Genomic DNA, 24,782 nt, shown 5'->3' with positions numbered 1-24,782 from the left:
CTCCAGGCGTAGCAGTAAAACCCGGCTCATAATTTTAAGGGAGGAATCTAAAAGGGAGATAGGGCGGTAGTTTTTGGCCTCACCTCTGTCTCCCTTCTTGAAAATAGGAATAATAAGTGATTCACTCCAAGTTGCCGGGGTGGAGTAAACAGTGGCAGCATTAAAGACCTGGGTCAATGATGATGATTACGCTCTTGTATAGCGCACGACTACCCGTAGGCATCTCGGCGCTTGCTTAGGGAACCCGTCCTGGTATTCCCCTGTGAGATAACCCCAACAGGGCATCCACAAGGTGAAAGCCAAGCATCCCGCAGCGAGGGGCCGTCGTGGAGATTAAGCAAGCTATTGCCCAGAGTTGCAGAGTGTGAACTCGTGATTCAAGTAGGCACCGAAGCGAGAATTATCGAGTCCGTGGACGTATGGACTCAAGACCCTGCCAAGTCGGGAATTGAACCCTGGTCCCGGGCTGACCTCTGCTTCAGGGTCTGCCTCCTCTAACCAGTGAGCCACACTTCTCCACAATAATGGGCTCCAGAGGGCCAGATCGTGTTTATAGAGATCTATCGGGACCCCGTCGGGTCCTGGAGCTTTACCTCCTTTACTGGAATTAATTGCCGTGACTACTTCTCGGATGGTAATTCCCAAAGGCTGCGAAGTCAACAAGGGATTCATACAGATTTTATAAGAATCCCCATGAGGATCAAAAATTCCGGTAAAATATCGGACCCAGCTATCTTCGCTTACTTGTGCGGTGAGTACTGGGAAATCTTCTTTCTGGAGGAATGGGGCGTTAATTGTACTCCAAAACAATTTACAGTCCCGGAGAGCTGCGGCACTATCCAAATTGTCCCAGGCTTGTTCCCGGAGTTCGTTTTTCCTGCGTTTTAATTCTATATTATAATTGGACCTCAAAGTTTTGACCACTTCCCTGTCCCTCGGCAGATTAGACAGCGCCTTCTTAAGGGTTTTTAGCGCCATTGTGCAAGCTTGGTCAAACCAGCCAACATTATCCCGTTTTATATTGATCTTATTGTTAGTAAAGATTCTATTAACAATAATACCAAGTTCCTCAAAATCCGCTATAATACCCATAGGGGGGGCATTGATTTCCAGACAGCGAAGTATCTGTCTGGAACCAGCTACCACAGCTGTACTATGTAGTTTCTCTGATTTTTCCGTACACCACTTTATCCGGGTTCCGTTAGGCCTACTTGGAACAATATCATCAATGACCCTGCCTGTAGGCGTATTTCTGGGGCCCTTAACGCACTCCATTGGCTGCCCCTCCACAAGAGAATCTTGTTTAAGCTTTTAGTCACCGTCTTCAAAGCTAACAAGTGTACGGGCCCAGCTTACCTGATCAAGCGCTTTCAGCGTTATACTCCAACTCGCTGCTTGAGGCCATCAGGCGCTAATTTCATCTCTGAACCCTGAATCAAATTAAAAACAAAGGGTGGAAAGACCTTTTCATTCCTTGCGGTTAGGGCATGGAATCGCCTCCTCCCTAATCTTAGGCATGCCCCCTCAGAAAGCCTTTTCAGGAAATCCCTGAAGACATGGATCTACTCTCAATCCGACTCCTCAGTTCTCGCAGCTATCTGATCCATGCTATCCAAGTAGATCTACTGTGGGCCTAGCGCCAAGATGCTCCCTCCGGAGCGAAAGAAGCGCTTTACAAAAACCAATAAATATCAAATATCAAATAGGTAAGAATAGACATAGTTAGAGCATTATGATCACTCAGACAATAGTCCTTAATAATTGGCACTGTACAAAATGGCACCATAGGGGTTGAGATCACCAAATGATCAATTACAGACTCAGTATCCCTCTCTTTGAAAGTTGGGACAATATTGCCCATTTTATCAAGAGCTGGTTGGTGGATAACTAGGTCAAATTTTAACAGAAGACTGTTAAGGGAGGTCCCATATGGGGAGTGTTGGAAGTGTGCTAAATTCTCCCCCGAATCCCCATCAAACCCACAAACTGGGGTGTGAGAGTGCGGGCACGTTCTGATGTTAAAATCACCCCCCCATATGATGTCAAAAGATTTGTGGGATTTGTTACAAATTTTGTTCAAATAGGCTTCCAGTTCATCCACGACTAGGGTACTGGTAGGATCAAATGTATTATTATAATGATTGATCAGTAAGGTGTTCCTACCCTTTTTGACTTGTAGTCCCAGAATTTGTGAATGTGTGCCAACAATAGAGCAGGATCTTACGGTTATCGGGAGATCTACCGATATTAGAACAAGCAGGCCCCCTTTTGCCCTCCCCATAACAGATTCCTGAGCAACACAGTTATAAGAAACAAAACCATCAAAGTGAATGTCTATAGTAGACCATGTTTCCTGTAAACATAAAATATCAAACCCAAGAATAAGTTCCCTCCACCCTAGAGCGGAAGCTCTCTGACGCCACCCGGCTATATTCCAGCTCACCATGGAATACCCTTGGTCCCTTGGAATAGATATCTCTTCTAAAGGAGTAATCATGGGCGAAAGCAATATACTTGTACATCCCCTATCAGCAATAACCCCGGCTGGCGATGGAAGATGGACTTCAGTTAGTTTATCTGGAGTTAAGGGGGTCAGATCGGGTAAGTCAGGAGTTGTCTTACCTCCCATTACCGGCAAGGTGTTATGTTCCACAGTATCCCCGTTATCGAAAAAATTAGACTCTTTGGACAAAGGGGGAGCAGTGGTATACACACTGGGTAGTCAGTCAACTCCTTCAAGCCCATCTAGACAGCTATATCGATTATGATTCCAGAAGATGTTCTGCGGGGTCTGAAATCTAGGGTGTCTTGGATGAAATGACCTTCCCCTACGTTCAACCCTAGTCCAATCGTTACTTCCATCATAATACATGGGATTAATAGGTGGGAAAAAAAAGGAAACAGGGAGAGTCTGAATAGTAGAATCTGATGACCTATTAACACCCGCACATATGTAAGACACAGTACGGGGGTCTCTAAAACTGACAGTGATACAATCTCCAATAATGGATTTTGGAGTCTTACCAATCCATGGTACCCTCCTCACCATAATAACTTCATTGTGCATGTGTGCCGGTAAAGGTCGGTTCCAATTAAGCCATTTTATAACTTGGTTTTTAAGGGAACTAAAGGTTTCAGTTTCACCCCTATCTAATGGAGGTGCTCCTGCCAGGATTACCATGAACCGGTTGGCCTCCGGGGGGAGATCAGGCCTTCTGGTTCTTGGAGTTTTGAGATCCTCAGGTGGGGGCCCTTGGGTATCATTAGACATAAGTGTAGGTGGGATATGCAAACCTGGGAGGGGGCCTGGAATATGCTGTGGGGCAACTAGGCTAGCTGTATTAGAGACTTGGGGAACAAGTTGGGTACTTACGGCCGTTGAAACAGGAATTTGGGACACAATAGTTGGATGAGAAACTTGGGGAGTGGGCATACTAGGAGGGGGACAGGGACTATTAGGCTTGGTGGAATTAGCTAAAAGAATAGCAGTTGATTTCTCTATATTTGACATTCTGAAATCAAGCCTATCTAATTTGGCCTCTAATGGAAAGATAATAGATTTAAGTAGGGTAGCAATTTTATCCATAGAGATATCGTTACTGGGTGGGCACCCTTCACGATTGGTATTCAACAATATAGATTCTCCATCTATTTTGGCTGTTTTAGATGCCCTCCCGGTATTTTTACCCTTTCTGTTATACTGTCTCTTCCGTTTCTTAATAGCCCCTTCTTTCTCCCCCTGAATGGTAAGGTGGGTAGTGCTTTCATCATTTACAGAGGGAAAGGAAACATTATCACAATCAGAGACAAGGCTAGAATCAGCTACAATAATAGGGGGATTTGGTATGACAACAGAATCTACTCTTAGCGGAGGGGCTGATTCAGAAAGTAAAAGTTGTGCATCCACCACAGGCAAGCAGTCAGTTGGTCTTTCTGGAGTTTTAGCGTTGGCTAAGGGGCCCATAGAAGAACGTTTAAGAGTCATTAGTTCTTTGGACAATCGTTTCTCCCAGTGTGACAATTTCTTTGTCAATAATGTTATTAGCCCTAGTAAGAAACTTCTCCATACCTCCCGCAGCAGAATGAGATCCTCCAGCCAACAGGGATTTACTCCTGGTTTCCCGTCCAACCATGATCCACACATTGTCAGACAGCAGGAAGATTTAGAGGAGTAGCCCGGTCCGGTCACTGTCGGTCACGAACGGGCACAAACGGGCCCGCTCTTGGCCCGGTCTTCGCCCCGGCCTTTGCCCCGCGCACGTCCCGCGTGCGCGTGGTTGTCACAGAATATCAAGGGGAGTGATAGGTAGAGGGGGCGGGAAGAGGACCAGCTGCGGCCGATCAGCGCCGCTCAGCAGGCTGGTCCTCGCAGTCCCGCCTCTGGGCTTGGTGTGTGGAGAGTTAATAGCAGTAGACGCGTTGGTGCTCCAATGCACAACAGGGGACCAGAAGACCAAATCCCTGACAAGGTCTTGAGCCTGCGAGCGGCTCCCGCGGAGCGGGGGCCGCGAGGCGTGGTATAACGGCCAGAAAAGAACAGGCAGCCGGGACAGCACTCCCAACACGGCCAAAGTAGAAACCGTACTACTTAATAAACATGTACCGGCACCTCTCTGTACTATTTAATGAACACGTACTGGCACCTCTCTGTACACTGTACTACATAATGAACATGTATCTGCAGCTATCTGTATGCTGTGCTACATAATGAACATGATTCGACACCTCTCTGTATGGTGTACTACGTATTTCACTAGTACCAGCACCTCTTTGTACATTGTACCACATAATGAACATGTATCGGCACCTGTCTGTGTGTTGTACTAATAAAGAACATGTATTGGCACCTGTCTGTGTGCTGTACTACATAATGAACAAGTACAGGCATCTCTGTTTACTCCGTACTACTTAATGAAAAAGTACCTGCACCTCTCTGCAACCTTTACTACGTATTTCTCTAGTACCCGCACCTCTCTGTATGCTGTACTATTTAATGAACAAGTATTGGCACCTCTCTGTATGCTGTACTACTTAATGAACAAGTACAGCACCTCTCTGCAGGCTGTAGAACTTAATGAACAAGTACCGGCACCTCTCTGCAGGCTGTACTATTTAATGAACAAGTATTGGCACCTCTTTGTATGCTGTACTACTTAATGAACAAGTACAGCACCTCTCTGCAGGCTGTAGAACTTAATGAACAAATACCGGCACCTCTCTGCAGGTTGTACTATGTATATCACTATTACCAGCATCTCAATGTACCACTTACTGAACAAGTACCACCATCTCTCTGTATGCTTGACTATTTAATGAATATGTATCAGCACCTCTCTGTACGCTGTACTATTTAATGAACAAGTACCAGCACCTCTCTGGATGCTGTACTACTTAATGAACAAGTATTGGCACCTCTCTGTATGCTGTACTACTTACTGAACAAGTACCGGCACCTCTCTGCAGGCTGTACTACTTAATGAACAAGTATTGGCACCTCTCTGTATGCTGTACTACTTAATGAACAAGTACCAGCACCTCTCTGCAGGCTGTACTACTTAATGAACAAGTACTGGCACCTCTCTGCAGGCTGTACTATTTAATGAACAAGTATTGGCACCTCTCTGCAGGCTGTACTACTTAATGCACAAGTACCAGCACCTCTCTGCAGGCTGTAGAACTTAATGAACAAGTACCGGCATCTCTCTGCAGGTTGTACTATGTATATCACTATTACCAGCATCTCACTGTACCACTTACTGAACAAGTACCACCATCTCTCTGTACGCTTGACTATTTAATGAATATGTATCAGCACCTCTCTGTACGCTGTACTATTTAATGAACAAGTGCCGGCACCTCTCTGGATGCTGTACTACTTAATGAACATGTATCGGCACCTCTCTGCAGGCTGTACTACGTATATCACTAGTACCAGCACCTCACAGTACTACTTAATGAACATGTATCGGCACCTCTCTGTATGCTTTACTAATTAATGATCATCCAATGGCACCTCTCTGTAGACTGTACTATTTAATGAACTAGTACCGGCACCTCTCTGCAGGCTGTATTATTTAATGATCATCCAATGGCACCTCTCTGTAGACTGTACTATTTAATGAACTAGTACAGGCACCAGGACACCCTTGGGAAACAGTGCAATTTACAAGACCAAATAACATAACATAATACCTGTCTGCAGGTTGCAGTATGTGTATCACTAGTACCAGCATCTCACTGTACTACTTAATGAACATGTACCGGCACCTCTCTGTACTGTTTAATGAACACGTACTGGCACCTCTCTGTACACTGTACTACATATGAACATGTATCTGCAGCTCTCTGTATGCTGTGCTACATAATGAACATGATTCGGCACCTCTCTGTATGCTGTACTACTTAATGAACAAGTACCTGCACCTCTCTGCAGGCTGTACCATGTATTTTATTAGTGCCAGTACCTCTCTGTACACTGTACTACATAATGAACGTGTATTGGCACCTCTCTGTATGCTGTACTACTTAATGAACATGTGTCGGAACCTCTCTGCAGTCTGTACTACGTATTTCACTAGTACCGGCACCTCTCTGTATACTGTACTGCATAATGAACAAGTACCAGCACCACTCTGAAGTCTGTACTACTCAATGAACATGTACTGATACCTCTGTGTATGCTGTACTACTTAATGAACAAGTACTGATACCTCTCTGCAGGCTGTACTACGTATTTCACTAGTGCCAGCACCTCTCTGTACAACCTAATACATAATGAACATGTATTGGCACCTCTCTATATGCTGTACTACTTAATGAACAAGTACTGGCACCTCTCTGTATGCTGTACTACTTAATGAACAAGTACCGGCACCACTCTTGATGCTGCAATACCTAATGAACAAGTACTGGCACCTCTCTGCAGGTTGTACTACTTACTGAACAAGTACAGGCATCTCTCTGTGCTGTCCTGTTTATTGAACAATTACTGGCACATCTCTGCAGGCTGTACTACTTAATGAAAAAGAACCGGCACCTCTCTGTACACTGTACTACATACTGAAAATGTATCGGCACCTCTCTGGATGCTGTACTACTTATTGAATAAGTACTGATACCTCTGTGTATGCTGTACTACTTAATAAACAAGTACCGACACATCTCTGCAGGCTGTACTACGTATTTCACTAGTGCCAGCACCTCTCTATACACTGTACTACATAATGAACAAGTACCAGCACTTCTCTGCAGCCTGTACTACTTAATGAACAAGCGCATGCACCTCTCAGTACACTGTACTACATATTGAACATATATCGGCACCTCTCTGTGTGCTGTACTATGTATTTCACTAGTACCTGCACATCTCTGTACACTGTACTACATAATGAACGTGTATTGGCACTTCTCTGTATGCTGTACTACTTAATGAACATGTGCCAGCACCTCTCTGCAGTCTGTACTACATATTTCACTAGTACCAACACCTCTCTGTACCCTGTACTGCATAATGAACAAGTACCAGCACCACTCAGAAGCCTGTACTACTCAATTAACATGTACTGATACCTCTGTGTATGCTGTACTACTTAATGAACAAGTACTGATACCTCTCTGCAGGCTGTACTACGTATTTCACTAGTGCCAGCACCTCTCTGTACAACCTAATACATAATGAACATATATCGGCACCTCTCTGTATGCTGTACTACTTAATGAACAAGTGCCAGCACCTCTCTGCAGCTGTACTATGTATTTCACTAGTACCTGCACCTCTCTGTACACTGTACTACATAATGAACGTGTATTGGCACCTCTCTGTATGCTGTACTACTTAATGAACATGTGCCAGCACCTCTCTGCAGGCCGTACTACATATTTCACTAGTATCAGCACCTCTCTGTACCCTGTACTGCATAATGAACAAGTACCAGCACCACTCAGAAGCCTGTACTACTCAATTAACATGTACTGATACCTCTCTGGATGCTGTACTACTCAATGAACATGTACTGATACCTCTGTGTATGCTGCAATACTTAATGAACAAGTACTTGAACCTCTCTGCAGGCTGTATTACATATTTCACTAGTGCCAGCACCTCTCTGTACAACCTAATACATAATGAACATATATCGGCACCTCTCTGTATGCTGTACTACTTAATGAACAAGTACCAGCACCTCTCTGCAGCTGTACTATGTATTTCACTAGTACCTGCACCTCTCTGTACACTGTACTACATAATGAACGTGTATTGGCACCTCTCTGTATGCTGTACTACTTAATGAACATGTGCCAGCACCTCTCTGCAGGCCGTACTACATATTTCACTAGTACCAGCACCTCTCTGTACCCTGTACTGCATAATGAACAAGTACCAGCACCACTCAGAAGCCTGTACTACTCAATTAACATGTACTGATACCTCTCTGGATGCTGTACTACTCAATGAACATGTACTGATACCTCTGTGTATGCTGCAATACTTAATGAACAAGTACTTGAACCTCTCTGCAGGCTGTATTACATATTTCACAAGTACAAGCACCTCTCTGTACACTGTGCTACATAATGAACATGTATCTGCACCTCTCTGTAGGTTATACTACTTAATGAGAAAGGACCAGCAACACTCTGCAGGCTGCACTACCTAATGAACATGTATTGGCACATCTCTGCAGGCTGTATTATTTAATGAGCAAATACTGACACTTGTGTGTAAGTTGTATTACTTAATGATTAAGTACTGGTACCTCTCTGTACGCTGTACTACTTAATTAACAAGTGCCTACACCTCTCTGGATGCTGTACTACTTAATGAACAAGTACTGATACCTCTGTGTATGCTGTACTACTTAATGAACAAGTACCGGCACCTCTCTGCAGGCTGTACTACGTATTACTTTAGTGCCAGCACCTCTCTGTACACTGTACTACTTAATGAACAAGTACCAGCACCTCTCGGCAGCCTGTACTACTTAATGAACAAGCACAGGCACCTCTCAGTACACTGTACTACATAATGAACATGTATTGGCACCCTCTATAAGCTGTACTACATAATGAACAAGTACCGGCACCTAACTGCAGTCAGTACTACGTATTTCACTACTGCCAGCACCTCTCTGTACACTGTACTACATATTGAACGTGTATCGGCACCTCTCTGTATGCTGTACTACTTAATGAACATGTGTTGGCACCTCTCTGCAGTTGTACTATGTATTTCACTAGTACCTGCACCTCTCTGTACACTGTACTACATAATGAACGTGTATTGGCACCTCTCTGTATGCTGTACTACTTAATGAACATGTGTTGGCACCTCTCTGCAGTCTGTACTACGTATTTCACTAGTACCAGCACCTCTCTGTACACTGTACTACTTAATGAACAAGTACCAGCACCTCTCAGTATGCAATACTAATTAATAAACAAGTACCACCACCTATCTGTATGCTGTACTACTCAATGAACAAGTACCGGCACCACTCTTGATGCTGCAATACTTAATGAACAAGTACTGGGACCTCTATGGATGCTGTATTACTTGATGAACAAGAGCCGGCACCTCTCTGCAGACTATATTACGTATTTCACTAGTACGAGCACCTCTCTGTACACTGTACTACATAATGAACATGTATATGCACCTCTCTGTGCTGTACTACTTAATGAACAAGTACCGGTACCTCTCTGTAGGCTGTACCATTTAATGAACTAGTACTGACACCTCTCTGCAGGCTGTACTACGTACTGAATGAATACCGGTATCTCTTTGGAGGCTGTCCTACTTGATAAATATGCACCAGCACCTCTCTGTAGGCTAAACTACTTATAAACATATACCGGCACGTCTCTGTAGCCTGATGCAACATAATGAACAAGTACCTGCACCTCTCTGTCACTTACTTAATAAACATGTATCGGCACCTCTCTGTATGCCGTACTACTTAATGAAAAAGAACCCTCACCTCTATGTATGCTGTACTACTTAACCTCTTTGCAGGATGGATGTACTATTTAATGAACAAGTACCCGCACCTCTGTGGATGCTGTACAATTTAATGAACAAGTGCATGCACCTCTCTGCAGGCTGTACTACTTAATGAACATGTGTTGGCATCTCTCTGTATGCTTTACTACCTAATAAACATGCATCAGCACATCTCTATATGCTATACTACTTAATGAACAAGTACTGATACCTCTGTGTATGCTGTACTACTTAATGAACATGTGTTGGCACCTCTCTGTATGCTGTACTACTTAATGAACAAGTACCTGCACCTATCTGTAGGCTGTACTACGTACTTCACTAGTACCAGCACGTCTCTGTACACTGTACTACTTAGTGAACATGTACCACCACCTCTCTGTATGCTGTACTACTTAATGAACAAATACCGGTACCTCTCTGTATGCTTTACTATTTGATGAACAAGTACTACCTTAATTCACTAGTACTGTCACCTCTATGTTGGCTGTACTACTTAATGAACAAATACCAGCACCTCTCTGTAGGCTGTACTACATACTGAGCAACTACCAGTGCCACGCTGCAGGCTGTACTACATACTGAATGAGTACTGGTACCTCTATGTAGGTTATACTACTTAATGAGAAAGGACCAGCAACACTCTGCAGGCTGCTCTACTTAATGAACATGTATTGGCACCTCTCTGCAGGCTGCACTACTTAATGAACATGTATTGGCACCTCTCTGCAGGCTGCACTACCTAATGAACATGTATTGGCACCTCTCTGCAGGCTGCACTACTTAATGAACATGTATTGGCACCTCTCTGCAGGCTGCACTACTTAATGAACATGTATTGGCACCTCTCTGCAGGCTGCACTACTTAATGAACATGTACTGGCACATCTCTGCAGGCTGCACTACCTAATGAACATGTATTGGCACCTCTCTGCAGGCTGCACTACCTAATGAACATGTATTGGCACCTCTCTGCAGGCTGCACTACTTAATGAACATGTATTGGCACCTCTCTGCAGGCTGCACTACTTAATGAACAGGTACCTGCACCTCTCTGTAGGCTGCACTACTTAATGAACAGGTACCTGCACCTCTCTGTAGGCTGTACTATTTAATGAACAAGTACCAACTTCTCTCTGTATTCTGTACTAATTAATGAACAAGTACCAGCACCTCTGTGTAAGTTGTATTCCTAATGAACAAGTACTGGCATCTCTCTGTAGAGTGTACTATTGAATGACCAAGTACCGATACCTCTCTGCAAGCTGTACTACGTAATTAACAATTACCTCTTTGGAGGCTGTACTATCGAATGAACAAGCACTGGAACATCCCTGCTGTCTGTACTACTGAATGACCAAGTACCATCACCTCTCTGTGAATTGTACTACCTAATGAACAAGTACCGGAACCTCTCTGTAGGCTGTATTACTTATTGAACAAGTACCGGCACCTCTCTGTACTACTTAATGAACAAGTACCGGCACCTCTCTGTACTACTTAATGAGCAAGTACCAACACTTCTGTGTAAGTTGTATTACTTAATGATTAAGTACTGGTACCTCTCTGTAGGCTGTACTACTTAATTAACAAATGCCTACACTTATCTGTATTCTGCACTACTTAATGAACAAGTACACCCACCTCCCTGCTGTCTGTACTACTTAATTACCAAGTACCAACACCTCTTTGCATGCTTTACTACTTAATGAACAAGTCCTGGCACCTCTCTGCAGTCAGTACTGCTTAATGAACAAGTACTGGCACCTCTATGTAGGCTTGAATATGTAATGAACAAGTATCAACACCTCTCTGTACTCCGTACTACTTAATAATAAAGAACTGTTACCTCATTGATGTCTGTACTACTTAATGAACAAGTAGCAGCACCTCTCGGTAGGCTGTACAACTTAATGAACAAATACCCAGACCTCTTTGTAGGCTATATTACAGAATGAACAAGTACCGGCACCTCTCTTTAGGCTATATTTAGGCTATCTGGTTTTAGGTTTAAACCTAGAATAACTGATAAAACCCCTCCAAAAGGAAAATAGCCATCACTGGTGTTAACGTATAAACACTGAAAAAACACCTTTGCAACCACTTACTAAGTGCCATTCAAAGAAAGGAAAAGATGAGCGAAAGAGTAATTTTTATTTCTTCCTGAACGGGTCAATACAATGTAACTTTGTTATACAAGGTAGCATCAAGAAAGACTGGGCTAACATTATTCTGCTTGAGTTTTGTTGTTTAGGAATGTCACTAAAACATTGTCTCTTCTTCCTTCTGCTTTTTTCAGTTTTGTGGTCTTTGTTCTAAAGATGCAGTGTTTAGAAGCATGTATTAGGTCTTATTTAGTTATTTTATAAACTGCAGAGAATCGGGAAATATCAAAATCATATTTGAAATTTTGGCTACATTTGATTTCACTGATAGGTAAAATGTTTGGTTTCATAAAAATCTTTCCGAATATGTACCATCACATTTACCCACAGACAGAGAATGGGTGAAATCCTTTAATACATCAGCCCCCTTTTGTAGTAAGTGAATTGCTAAACACCTCAGTCTTTAAACATTCAATGCAAGATGTAGTGACAGGTACATGTGAAAAGAATGTTGTCACCAAGCATCTGAGAAAACATAACACCAGGCATTTGGTAAATATGGAACACAGTGTCACTTGGAATGCTGTTGAAAAAAGTTCCTACCAAGTTCAATAAAGATTGGAGGGATATTGTTTGTATTTGCAGTAATTCAGCTATGTATATGAAAAAGTTGTATCATGGCCTGTCAAAATCGATACCTGAGCTGAAGTGCATCCCTGTAAGAGATCTTTTTCACTTGCTAGATTGTTTGCTGAAAGCATCTCTACAATCTTCACTTAATGAAGAATGCTATTGACTTTGTAGTCCATTCTGGTGCAGTATAAATGTATTTGGTCCTCATATACCATGTGCACACGCTACCGATACACATGCACTATCAGTGCAGAAACCAAGCAATAAATTAAATTAAATTAAAATTCCATAAACTGCAGAAAAACACTATTTTTGTTTTTAATGGCGTGAAAATGTGTAACCACTGATAACCACTGTTTTTAAGGAATTGAAAAAATTGAAAAACCCCCATCTTAATTTACCCAAAATAGAAACTGAAAACAGGAAAGCCTATCTAAATTACTGAATGATCAAGTACCGGCACCTCCCTGTAAGCTACAGTACTGTCACCTCTCGATAGATTCTACTACCTAATGAACAAGTACTGGCACCTTCTCCGAAGGTTGTACTATTTAATGAACAAGTACCGGCACCTTCTTAAACAGTGCTGTTTAATTGAATGTTAAAACTATACAAAAGGTCTATGTAAAATGATATTACCTGGGCGTAGCTTGGTCAATAAAATTAGGGGGGGGGTGAGCTTCAGATTCCCCGACAATCAGGCTGGCATATAATGTTAAAATACAATATAGGACAAGCAGTGCGCATGAGAGGGGCTTAAGAGGCAGTGGAAAGGGAGAGGAATGAGGATTGGTAGGAGTCCAAACTGAGAGAAGCACAGTGTTTGATAAATAATCAACATTTTTTGGGCTTTGAAACAGAGATGAGAGAGAGTATGTGTGTGTTTTTGTCAGTGCGTGCATGCAGAAATCCCAGGTGAAATCCGGCAGACACCTCACCATACCCGACTGAAAGTACCTGTACCCAACTATTCCTCTGAAAATACATTTATTAGGGGGTTTAACACCCCAAAACACCCCTCTGAAGCTATGCCCCTAGATATAACTTAACATATTATGAGCATGCATTGGCACCTTTTTAATGGCCTAAACCTGCGAGGACTGGCACTTCTCTGCAGTCATGACATTAGTCAATGACCTCGACTAAAATAACAGAGCTGCAGTAGCCCTTGACTTCAGGCCTAAAACATTTGTAACCAGCGGCTACTTGCACTTCCAAGCAGTCCTGTTCTGCTTTGCATGGTACAATCTTTATGTATTTATTTGAAGAGTTTTTTTATAGCGCTACCATGTCACTGGACAGGCCCTGGTGGGCGCTATGTGTTGGTAAGTGCAGCTTTAGATTCAGTGCGATTCAAAAGGATGATGTGGCTCAAGGGACCTTTTGTCCTGGGAGTGATGTTCGGATGAACCCATAGAAGGCGCTGCTTTGGTGAAAAGGGAAGAGCTGAGTCTTCCTGGCCATCTTGGATAGGAAATTGAATCTGTAAGGTGGACACTACCTCAGTGGAAGCCTGTTGGCATTGATCTTGGATTTGGAGAAGGTTTTTAAGGGAGAGAGCTACAAGGATGCCTTACAGCTGGAGAAAGAGGGTCGTGCTGTAAGCTGTCCTGGAAGGGAATTCTGCAGGAGAGGTATGCCACTGAGAAAGCTCCACCGTCCTTACATTTGCACCAACATCTAGTGATACAGCTTGACCCTGTGTGCGCAGGGGGCAGGCTGACATGTTAGTGTAAACCCATTGCTTTCATTCTTTGGTGTTATTTGAAGGAAGCACCTGTACACCCAGCAAGAACATTTATACCTTTTTCGCTCCTTGGCTCATAGCTGATGCAATGACCTCCTTGTTGCAAAACACAGTCCTTCTGTTTTACTTCATGCACAGACCACAGCATGTTGGTCCCTCTGCTGCCATGACTTGGCAGATAAGGGCAACCATGTAGAGATACCATTGTTGTCCTTTGGGCTTGTGATGGCCTTGGCCCTACACCCAGAGCTTTGTGCATAAAGGACAATTGGGGCAATAGAATTTAACTTCCACAGCTGAGGAATAAATTGCACACAAACTTGCTGGTTTGGGGATCTGGTGGCATTTTGCAGCCTGACATAAACCCAAGTTGATAACCAAACTGGAAAAAAACGATATTTGGTCAATCAACTGAGGTATACGAGAAAATCATGGATTTCCGAGAGCTTCCCCACAAATATGAGGATTTTTGTTTTAGTTTTGTTCAGCTGGGGCTGAATCTGGTGCATCTTGCCTTGCAAAGTGGCAACTGGAGGTTCTGAAATCTGGGTGTACACATTTGTGTCATCTATGCAAGACTGTACTTTTAGTTCTTTGCCAACAAACGGCTCAAACAGAGAGGCCATGTAGGTATTAAACAATGCACGTGATGAAGGGCAGTCCTTTGGGCCCCCACAATCTGAAGAGATTGCTGATTACAGAAACAAACCTAGGCAAACTCTTCCTCGACCATCGAAAAGGTGGTCTATGCACAACTTCAAGACCACACCAACACCAACCATCTCTAGCATGACTATTCAGCATCCCATCCATCATCTGTTCTTTTGCACTTGTCGCCCTGAGGGGGAAGGGTATGCTCAAAACATGGGTCCCGTGCTCGCTACCCCCCCAGATTCAAGCTAGCCCGGCTGATGAGGGGTCTTACCCCGAACCCGGTCCCAGGATGCTTGTTTCTGGTCCACGGAGGACCTGGCCTGGCAGTTTGGACTGGACTGTACCCATGGGGCACAGGATCAAGACTGATTTGCATATGGCTGGGTCCAAACTGGACTGGCGTGGTGTGCAAAATAATGGATTTAACCCCGATCTGTGACTGGGGGTGAATGTTTGATTAATTCAGCATTCCGTCTATCATCTGTTCTTTTGCATTTAGATCTCGATGCAGCATGGATACAGCTACATTACAAGTTATAGATGACGCCCTCCTGACCACAGTTAAAGATGACCCCACACTCATGCCTTACAGCTGCCCTTAACACTATCGACCATCTCCTCCATATCCCGATGTCTCGAATGGGATTGACAGGTGAAGTCCTTCACCGGTTCTCCTCCTACCTACTCAAAGGCACCAGTTCATTTACATGGGCCCCTAAATCGCAGAAGATCCCCTACACGTGTAGTGTCCCATTGAGTTTCATATTGTCCGCTGTCGGCTTCGTCCTGTAATGGGAGACCCTGTTGCTCTACTAACAGCATCATGCTTCGTCAATACTCTGATGGCCCAGAGCTCTACTTGAAAGCCTTGTGTGCTGCTAACATCCAACCCCTCAAAGATTGCATGCACATCATCCAGACCTGGACGTCAACACCTGCTTGAAGCTCAACATTATCAGAACCCAGTGTTTACTATTCACCAAGAACAACAAGCAACAACTCGTACAAACCGGGCTGAAGTACAAGGACCTGGATCAATTCAATCCCAACTTTCACCCAATGCAAGACACTCTGATTCAACCTGGACACTCGCCTCATCCTCAAGAAACACATCAGTAAGAAACATAAGACTGAATCATACCAGGACTAAAGGAAGTGAAACAATTCCTCCCAGGAAAGCACTTCAGAGCTGCAGTTCAAGCCTTCTGCATATGGATGGCGGCAAGGGCCATCTTCGTGGCTTCGAAGACTCGACATTGACCCGTTTGAGGACTTCCTTTCTACAGCAGCAGGCCTCTTCCAGGGCCTGAATATGAACACTTAACACCAACTTGATGGACCTCCACTGGCTCCCCTTATTGGCCCACCCCATCTTCAAAACCAGCTTCAACATCTACAAAGAAAACATGAACCACACCGCATCTATCTGGCTGACAAGCTCACTGTCTCTGGGTTTCTCTGCACATCCACAGAGAGGACACCAACTGACTGGAGACTAAGGAATGCAAAAAAAGACCTTTTCCATCCATGCACTCATGATCTGGAACAGCATCTGTGTATCCATCATGCCTACCCCAACCATGCTCCAGTTTAAAAAGAAAGACACAGGGGCCGATTCACAGAACTGGTCCGAGATAAAATCCTAAACTTACTACTTTTGGTATTCACAAAAGGCATTTAGTATTAGTAAAGTTAGGAGTCCTAACTTTACTACTACTAAATGCCTTCTGTAAACACCAAAAGTGGTAAGTGTAGGATTTTATCCCAGTTTAGTAGTAGCAAAGTTAGGTTGCTTTATTTATTATTTATTTATTGATTACTTCTCTTTCTCTTCCTCGATACTTTCTTCTCTCTTTCTTTCTTCCTTTCTCTCTTTATCTTGCTGATTGATTTATACAAGTGATACAACTGATTCTCTCTTATTGATTCTTTATTGCTTTTTCCACCATATTAATTGCTATGTCTGCGATATATATGACATTGATTATATCTATACTGATGAATGCTTATTTAGCTATTTATTTATTGTGTAACTCTCTTTTTGGTGTATTGCTTATTATGGTATTTTAATTGTTTATATTTCTTCTCTTAAACTAATAAAGATATTAGAACAAAGGAAAACAACAACAAAAATGAAAAAAAGCTGTAAAACCCTGCTTTCAAAGTAGGGAGTGGCAAACAGATTCACCAAGTATTTGCGATTAGCACCGCCCAGGAGGCTACGCTAATGGAGCAAGAGCACGCAAGGAAGCATTGATGTAACAAACCATAATGTGCTTTATACTCACACGAACAACATGCCTGAACACATTCCGCCAGAGAATGAAGACGTCATCCAGTCTTGCCCTACAGAGTGTTGACCTCCTAGCCCAGCCCTTACAGCCGCTTACGTAAGTACAGGAAATGGACCACAGCACACAGGTCAAAGGGCACATTGCATCCTGGTCCCGCACACCTCAAAGGTGTTGCACCTTTACGTCCGCCTCACAGGTGGAACCTGCTCTTCCGGCTTGGCTGTGCCTGGTCAGTGATGCCGGAATCCAAAGATCCACCCCTGACCCAGAGGTTATCTTAGAAGCTGTGTGAAGGAGCCAGGGTGGTCCCACTCACACAGGATGTGACACCAAACCATGCCCCGGAGGCACTCGAGTCCTCAATGAGAAGGAAGTCTTGCTGATCCGCTCATGAAGATACTGCCTGCCAGTTTGCCAAAGATAGAGCTGTATGGATGAGTCAGAGTAAACTTCCACTAAGGCGCAAGCACAACACAACCGGAATGTTTCAGATAGACAGGATAGGCCCAAACCAGCGATTGGTAAGGCGGGCACCCAGGCAATGCTCGAGGGGGACGGTGTCCGAGTTCCAGCTGTGGGCTGCTTTTTTGGGCAGCCTGGGGGCCGATTTGGGCAGTTTCTGTGTTGTTTGATGCCACAAGCAGGCCAGTGGGTGTATGAGTGGCCTTTCTGTAGGTAGATGGTGTCAATTACCTTCCTTTTATCAATGGCAGAGGTGTCCCTTCCTCTCGTTGGGCCGGCCAGTTAATGTATGCATATTGAGCGGGGCAGGGGGCCTGAGCAGAAGTGGCCTCACTTTTCTGCAGGTGTGTTTCACCAGTGTAAACTAATCCTTGTTTTTCTTAAACGCCCCCGCCCTTTTTTATAAAATTTTGCCAAAGCAGTGTTATGCGGAAAGACAATATGCAAATGTGAGCCCCTCCTTTTTTAGCTTGCCCGGGCCGATTTTTTATCCCAAACCAACCCTGACCGAAACACATGGAGACAATATAGTTAAGAGCTTCAACACAATTCAATTCAAAATTGTATTGGGGTAACACTCCCAGCCAGGGCCGGCCTTAGCGTTGATCGCACACGGCGCCACTGTCTTTTTTGGGACCCCCTTTCCCATTTCCTCCATTGCCATAAAGTCCCTCACTACCACTCACCAACACTGCACCTCATCTCTCTATAGCACCTTTTTGACAAACCTTTCATTTTTTTAGAGCGCTACTCATAGTTTACGCACACCAAGTTCTGTGATCTGCATGGTAGCAGCCACATTAACCCTCTGAACTGTGTAAGTGGCAGGAGTGCCCACGTGAGTGTATGGTCAGCGATGCAACAGTGTGGAAATAGGGTAAGAGGAGTGACTGCAGGGTGAGTAAGGTAACGATATGAATTTAGGTGCGGATGTGAGTACAGAGTGGGGCGAATTACTGCGAATCACGGCATGGTAGTGATGGGCTTGTTTGAGTGAGATTGCAGAGTGAGCAGTGAGGGGGACAGGTGAGTGAAGTGTCACATCAGTGCAGGGTGAGTAGTGTGCTTGTGTGACTGCAGAGTGAGGTACAAGGTGAACAGTGCAAGTGCACTCTGAGTGCAGAGTGATTGCTGTGAGTGCAGGGTGAGCAGGTGAATGGTGTGAGTGCATGGTGATCAGTGTGAGTGCATTGTGATTGCTGCAAGTGCAGGGTGAGCGTGAAAGTGAAGGGCAAGAATGATGACTGTGTGTGGGAAAGAACCCTGCATTGAGACAACACTTGAAGTAATTCAGCATGTTATTGACCGTGGTGTAGGGTTTCAGGTATACGTTAAACTATTGCTGTTACGGCATTATTCAAGGCTCAGGGGTGGATGAAATAAATAATATGCTGATCCTGCAACAAACTTCCAGTCTAATGATTAGGGTTGCCAGCTCATTATTTTGATGTCCCAGATGGTACAAAAATAAGCAGTCACCCAAAGCCGTATTTTCAGCACATATCTGTGCATACTTCGAACAGCAAATATAAATAGAAAGCACTTTCAATTGTGTTCTAGGGCTGCCTGAATGATTCATGACTGATAATTAAAGGGAACAAAGACAGAAAACTCACATTACAAATGAATGCATTCTTTTTTATTTATAATGCTGTTTAGGGTCAAGTCAAGGGGCCCGATTCACAGAACTAACTTAAGACAAAATCCTAAACTTACTACTTTTGGTATTCACAGAAGTTAGGATTTTGTCTTAAGTTAGTTCTGTGAATCGGGCCCAAGGTCTTTAAAGAACACATGGCTGGCATTTTTCTTTTGGCAACTCTACTTTGCCTGGCTCTGCATGTTATGTGTGGCTGTCTTCAAATGCAGTTTTTGCCTGTGTCTCCATGCTCTGTGAGATGGTCTCCACATGCAGTTTCTGCCTGTCTCTGAATGTTCTATGTCGTGATCTTCAAGTGCTGTTTCTGCCTATGTCGCCATGCTCTGTGTGGCAATCTTCCCATGCAGCTTTTGCCTGTGTCTCCATGCTCTGTGTGTTGGTATGCTGTTTCTGCCTGTGTCTCCATGCTCTGTGTGGTGGTCTCCACATGCAGTTTTTGCCTGTGTCTCCATGCTCTGTGTCGCGGTCTCCACATGCTGTTTCCACCTGTGTCTCCATGCTCTGTGTGGCGGTCTCCACATGCTGTTTCTGCCTGTGACTCCATGCTCTGTGTGGCGGTCTCCGCCTGCTGTTTCTGCCTGTCTCTGGATGTTCTGAGTAATGATCTATGCATGCTGTTTCTGCCTGTGTCTCCATGTCTGGGTCTCCAAGCTCTGTGTGGCAGTCTTTGCATATACTTTTTGCCTGTGTCTCCATGCTCTGTGTGGCGGTATCCGCCTGCTGTTTCTGCCTGTGTCTCCATGCTCTGTGTAGCGGTCTCCATATGCTGTTTTTGCCTGTGTCTCTATGCTCTGTGTGGCGGTCTCCACATGCTGTTTCTTCCTGTGTCTCTATGCTCCGTGTGGCGGACTCCGCATGCTGTGTCTGCATGTGTCTCCATGATCTGTGTGGCGGTCTCCGCATGTTGTGTCTGCCTGTGTCTCCATTCTCTGTGTGGCGGTCTCCAGATGCTGTTTCTGCCTGTGTCTCTATGCTTTGTGTGGTGGTCTCCACATGCTGTTTTTGCCTGTGTCACTATGCTCTGTGTGGCAGTCTCCACATGCTGTTTCTGCCTGTGCCTCCATGCTCTGTGTGGTGGTCTCCGCCTGCTGTTTCTGCCTGTGTCTCTATGCTTTGTGTGGTGGTCTCCACATGCTGTTTTTGCCTGTGTCACTATGCTCTGTGTGGCGGTCTCCACATGCTGTTTCTGCCTGTGCCTCCAAGCTCTGTGTGGCAGTCTTTGCATATACTTTTTGCCTGTGTCTCCATGCTCTGTGTGGCGGTATCCGCCTGCTGTTTCTGCCTGTGTCTCCATGCTCTGTGTAGCGGTCTCCATATGCTGTTTTTGCCTGTGTCTCTATGCTCTGTGTGGCGGTCTCCACATGCTGTTTCTTCCTGTGTCTCTATGCTCCGTGTGGCGGTCTCCGCATGCTGTGTCTGCATGTGTCTCCATGATCTGTGTGGCGGTCTCCGCATGTTGTGTCTGCCTGTGTCTCCATTCTCTGTGTGGCGGTCTCCAGATGCTGTTTCTGCCTGTGTCTCTATGCTTTGTGTGGTGGTCTCCACATGCTGTTTTTGCCTGTGTCACTATGCTCTGAGTGGCGGTCTCCACATGCTGTTTCTGCCTGTGCCTCCATGCTCTGTGTGGTGGTCTCCGCCTCCTGTTTCTGCCCGTGTCTCTATGCTTTGTGTGGTGGTCTCCACATGCTGTTTTTGCCTGTGTCACTATGCTCTGTGTGGCGGTCTCCACATGCTGTTTCTGCCTGTGTCTCCATACTCTGTGTGGGGATCTCCACAAGTTGTTTCTGCCTGTCGCTTCATGTTCTATGTGGTGATCTCCAGATACTGTTTCTGCCTGCCTCTGCATTTTCTGTGTGGTGATCGTCACATCCTGTTTCTGCCTGTTTCTCCATGCTCTGTGTGGCTGTCTCCACATCCTGTTTCTGCATGTTCTATGTGACGATCTCCAAAAGCCTTTTCTGCCTGTCTCTGCATGTTCTATGTTGCGGTCTCCACATCCTGTTTCTGCCTGTGTCTCCAAGCTCTGTGTGGTGGTTTCCACATGCTGTTTTTGCCTGTGTCTCCATGCTCTGTGTGGCGGTCTCCACATGCTGTTTCTGCCTGTGTCTCCATGCTCTGGGTGGCGGTCACCACATGCTGTTTCTGCCTGTTTCTCCATGCTCTGTGTGGCGGTCACCACATGCTGTTTCTGCCTGTGTCTCCATGCTCTGTGTGGCGGTCTTCAAATGCTGTTTCTGCCCATGTCTCCATGCTCTGTGAGGCGGTCTGCACATGCTGGGCGCGATTCACAGAACTAACTTAAGAAAAAATCCTAAACTTACTACTTTTGGTATTCACAGAAGGCATTTAGTAGTAGTAAAGTTAGGATGTTGTCTTAAGTCTGTCTCAAGTCTGTCTTAAGTCTGTCTTAAGTTTGTCTTAAGTCAAACTTAAGACACAATCCTAACTTTACTACTACTAAATGCTTTCTGTGAATACCAAGAGTAGTAAGTTCAGGATTTTGTCTAAAGTTAGTTCTGTGAATCGGCCTGCTGTTTCTGCCTGTGTCTCCATGCTCTGTGTGGTGGTCTCCACGTGCTGTTTCTGCCTGTGTCTCCATGCTTTGTGTGGTGGTCTCCACCTGCTGTTTCTGCCTGTGTCTCCATGCTCTGTATGATGGTCTCCACGTGCTGTTTATGCCTGTGTCTCCATGCTCTGTGTGCTGGTCTCTACATGCTTTTTCTGCCTGTGTCTCCATGCTCTGTGTTGTGATCTTCCAATTCTGTTTCTGCCTGTGTCTCCATGCTCTGTGTGGGGGTCTTCCTATGCAGCTTTTGCCTGAGTATGCATGCTCTGTGTGGTTGTATGCTGTTTCTGCCTGTGTCTCCGTGCTCTGTATGGCGGTCTCTGCATGCTGTTTCTGCCTGTGTCTCCATGCTCTGTGTGGCAGTCTCCACATTCTGTTTCTGCCTGTGTCTCTATGCTGTGTGTGGCAGTCTCCACATGCTGTTTCGGTCTGTATGTCTATGCTCTGTGTGGTGGTCTCCACATGCTGTTTCTGCCTGTATCTCCATGCTCTGTGTGGTGGTCTCCACATTCTGTTTTTGCCTGTGTCTCTATGCTGTGTGTGGCAGTCTCCACATGCTGTTTCTGCCTGTATCTCCATGCTCTGTGTGGTGGTCTCCACATGCTGTTTCGGTCTGTATGTCTATGGTCTGTGTGGTGGTCTCCACATGCTGTTTCTGCCTGTGTCTCTATGCTGTGTGTGGCAGTCTCCACATGCTGTTTCTGCCTGTATCTCCATGCTCTGTGTGGTGGTCTCCACATTCTGTTTTTGCCTGTGTCTCTATGCTGTGTGTGGCAGTCTCCACATGCTGTTTCTGCCTGTATCTCCATGCTCTGTGTGGTGGTCTCCACATGCTGTTTCGGTCTGTATGTCTATGCTCTGTGTGGCAGTCTCCACATGCTGTTTCGGTCTGTATGTCTATGCTCTGTGTGGTGGTCTCCACATGCTGTTTCTGCCTGTATCTCCATGCTCTGTGTGGCAGTCTCCACATTCTGCTTTTGCCTGTGTCTCTATGCTGTGTGTGGCAGTCTCCACATGCTGTTTCTGCCTGTATCTCCATGCTCTGTGTGGTGGTCTCCACATGCTGTTTATGCCTGTATCTCCATGCTCTGTGTGGCGGTCTCCGCATGCTGTTTCTGCCTGAGTCTTTATGCTCCGTGTGGCTGTCTCCACATTCAGTTTCTGCCTGTGTCTGTAGGCTCCGTGTGGCTGTCTCCACATTCAGTTTCTGACTGTGTATGTATGCTCTGTGTGGCTGTCTCCACATTCAGTTTCTGCCTGTGTCTTTATGCTCCGTCTGGCTGTCTCCACATTCAGTTTCTGCCTGTGTCTGTATGCTCCGTGTGGCTGTCTCCACATTCAGTTTCTGCCTGTGTCTGTATACTCTGTGTGGCTGTCTTCACATTCAGTTTCTGCCTGTGTCTGTATGCTCCGTGTGGCTGTCTCCACATTCAGTTTCTTACTGTGTCTTTATGCTCCGTGTGGCTGTCTCCACATTCAGCTTCTGCCTGTGTCTACATGCTCCGTGCGGCTGTTTCCACATTCAGTTTTTGCCTGTGTCTGTATGCTCAGTGTGGCTGTCTCCACATTCAGTTTCTGCCTGTGTCTACATGCTCTGTGTGGCTGTCTCCACATTCAGTTTCTGCCTGTGTCTACATGCTCAGTGTGGCTGTCTCCGCATGCTTGATCACTACACACAGCTATAAAATAAACTTGTACAAGGACCAATCTCTATGTGTTTCTATTTTTGCAAAAACAGATAATGCGATGTCCAGCAGCCAAACGGCCCAACCAAGTCCTCCACTGATGTCTGATGCTCCGCTACACTCTGGTACCCCGCTGACCTCTGATTTCGCTGACTGGACAGTGATAATGAACTATTCTGAGCCTGAGTGCATACCCACAGGTACCCTTCCAACCCCTACTGAGTATTGTCTTCTAATCCTCCAGCTTCTTCTTGTGTTAATGTTGGTAGCATTTGTAGAGGGTAAGGGTCACTGAGAAGCGGGAAAGCAAGCCAGGGTCCGAGACCCTCAAGAGGGGAGGGGAGTTGCAGTGAAAAAGCAGGTGTGTGATGCCATGTGATATGCTTGCTGGATCAGCAAGGTGTTTAACTGGCATTTGAAGATAACTTATTTGTCACGTTCCTCTAAGGTTTGTGGTACTGTGTCCAATAGCTTGACAGCACACTCACTTTCATATATGTGCATTCAACTTTCACAAGCTTATGAAGATGCCATATTTACCTGCCTTTCAAACAAAAGGAAAAGAGAGCTTCAAATGTAATATTATGTAGTTTAATAAACTTATGTAAAAATAAATAAGTCATTTAATAAAGCTACAGTAAAATTAACATCGTTCAAATTAGTAAGAGTAAAGGTGATCCGGCGAAAAGGCCAGGATGAATATTTCACAATCAACAAATTACTCATAACGGGCCCATAGACACATTCAAATTTCCTGACTGTTTCGCCGGAGATCAAGTTTTATTTTCACTTTGATCTCGATTAGTCAATGCCTAACTAATCATCACAGATCAACACTCTTCCTTTGGTCGATGGACCATTAGTCGAGTAGTTGATGGTGATAGTAACAATTTTAAATAATTTAACTTATAACTTTCAATAAAATAATCACAGACTCCAGGTAAGATTACATTCATTTTATCTAATAACTCAGTCA

At 44.8% G+C, this 24,782-nt stretch overlaps 1 protein-coding gene across 1 annotated transcript in view; it reads left to right on the top strand.

Moving 5' to 3' along the window:
• The window catches only part of LOC147665013 (leukocyte cell-derived chemotaxin-2-like), a 71,320-nt gene that overhangs the window by 3,481 nt on the left and 43,057 nt on the right, over positions 1-24,782 (top strand). The window contains exon 2 of the mRNA XM_086949817.1: positions 23,860-24,006. Within this exon, the coding sequence (XP_086805943.1) occupies positions 23,860-24,006 (147 nt within the window). The remainder of the gene's footprint in view (positions 1-23,859; positions 24,007-24,782) is intronic.

The sequence above is a fragment of the Lissotriton vulgaris genome, unplaced genomic scaffold (assembly GCF_964263255.1).
Source record: "Lissotriton vulgaris unplaced genomic scaffold, aLisVul1.2 SCAFFOLD_2061, whole genome shotgun sequence".
NCBI lineage: Eukaryota > Metazoa > Chordata > Amphibia > Caudata > Salamandridae > Lissotriton > Lissotriton vulgaris.
This window is presented reverse-complemented; position numbering and strand designations above follow the sequence as displayed.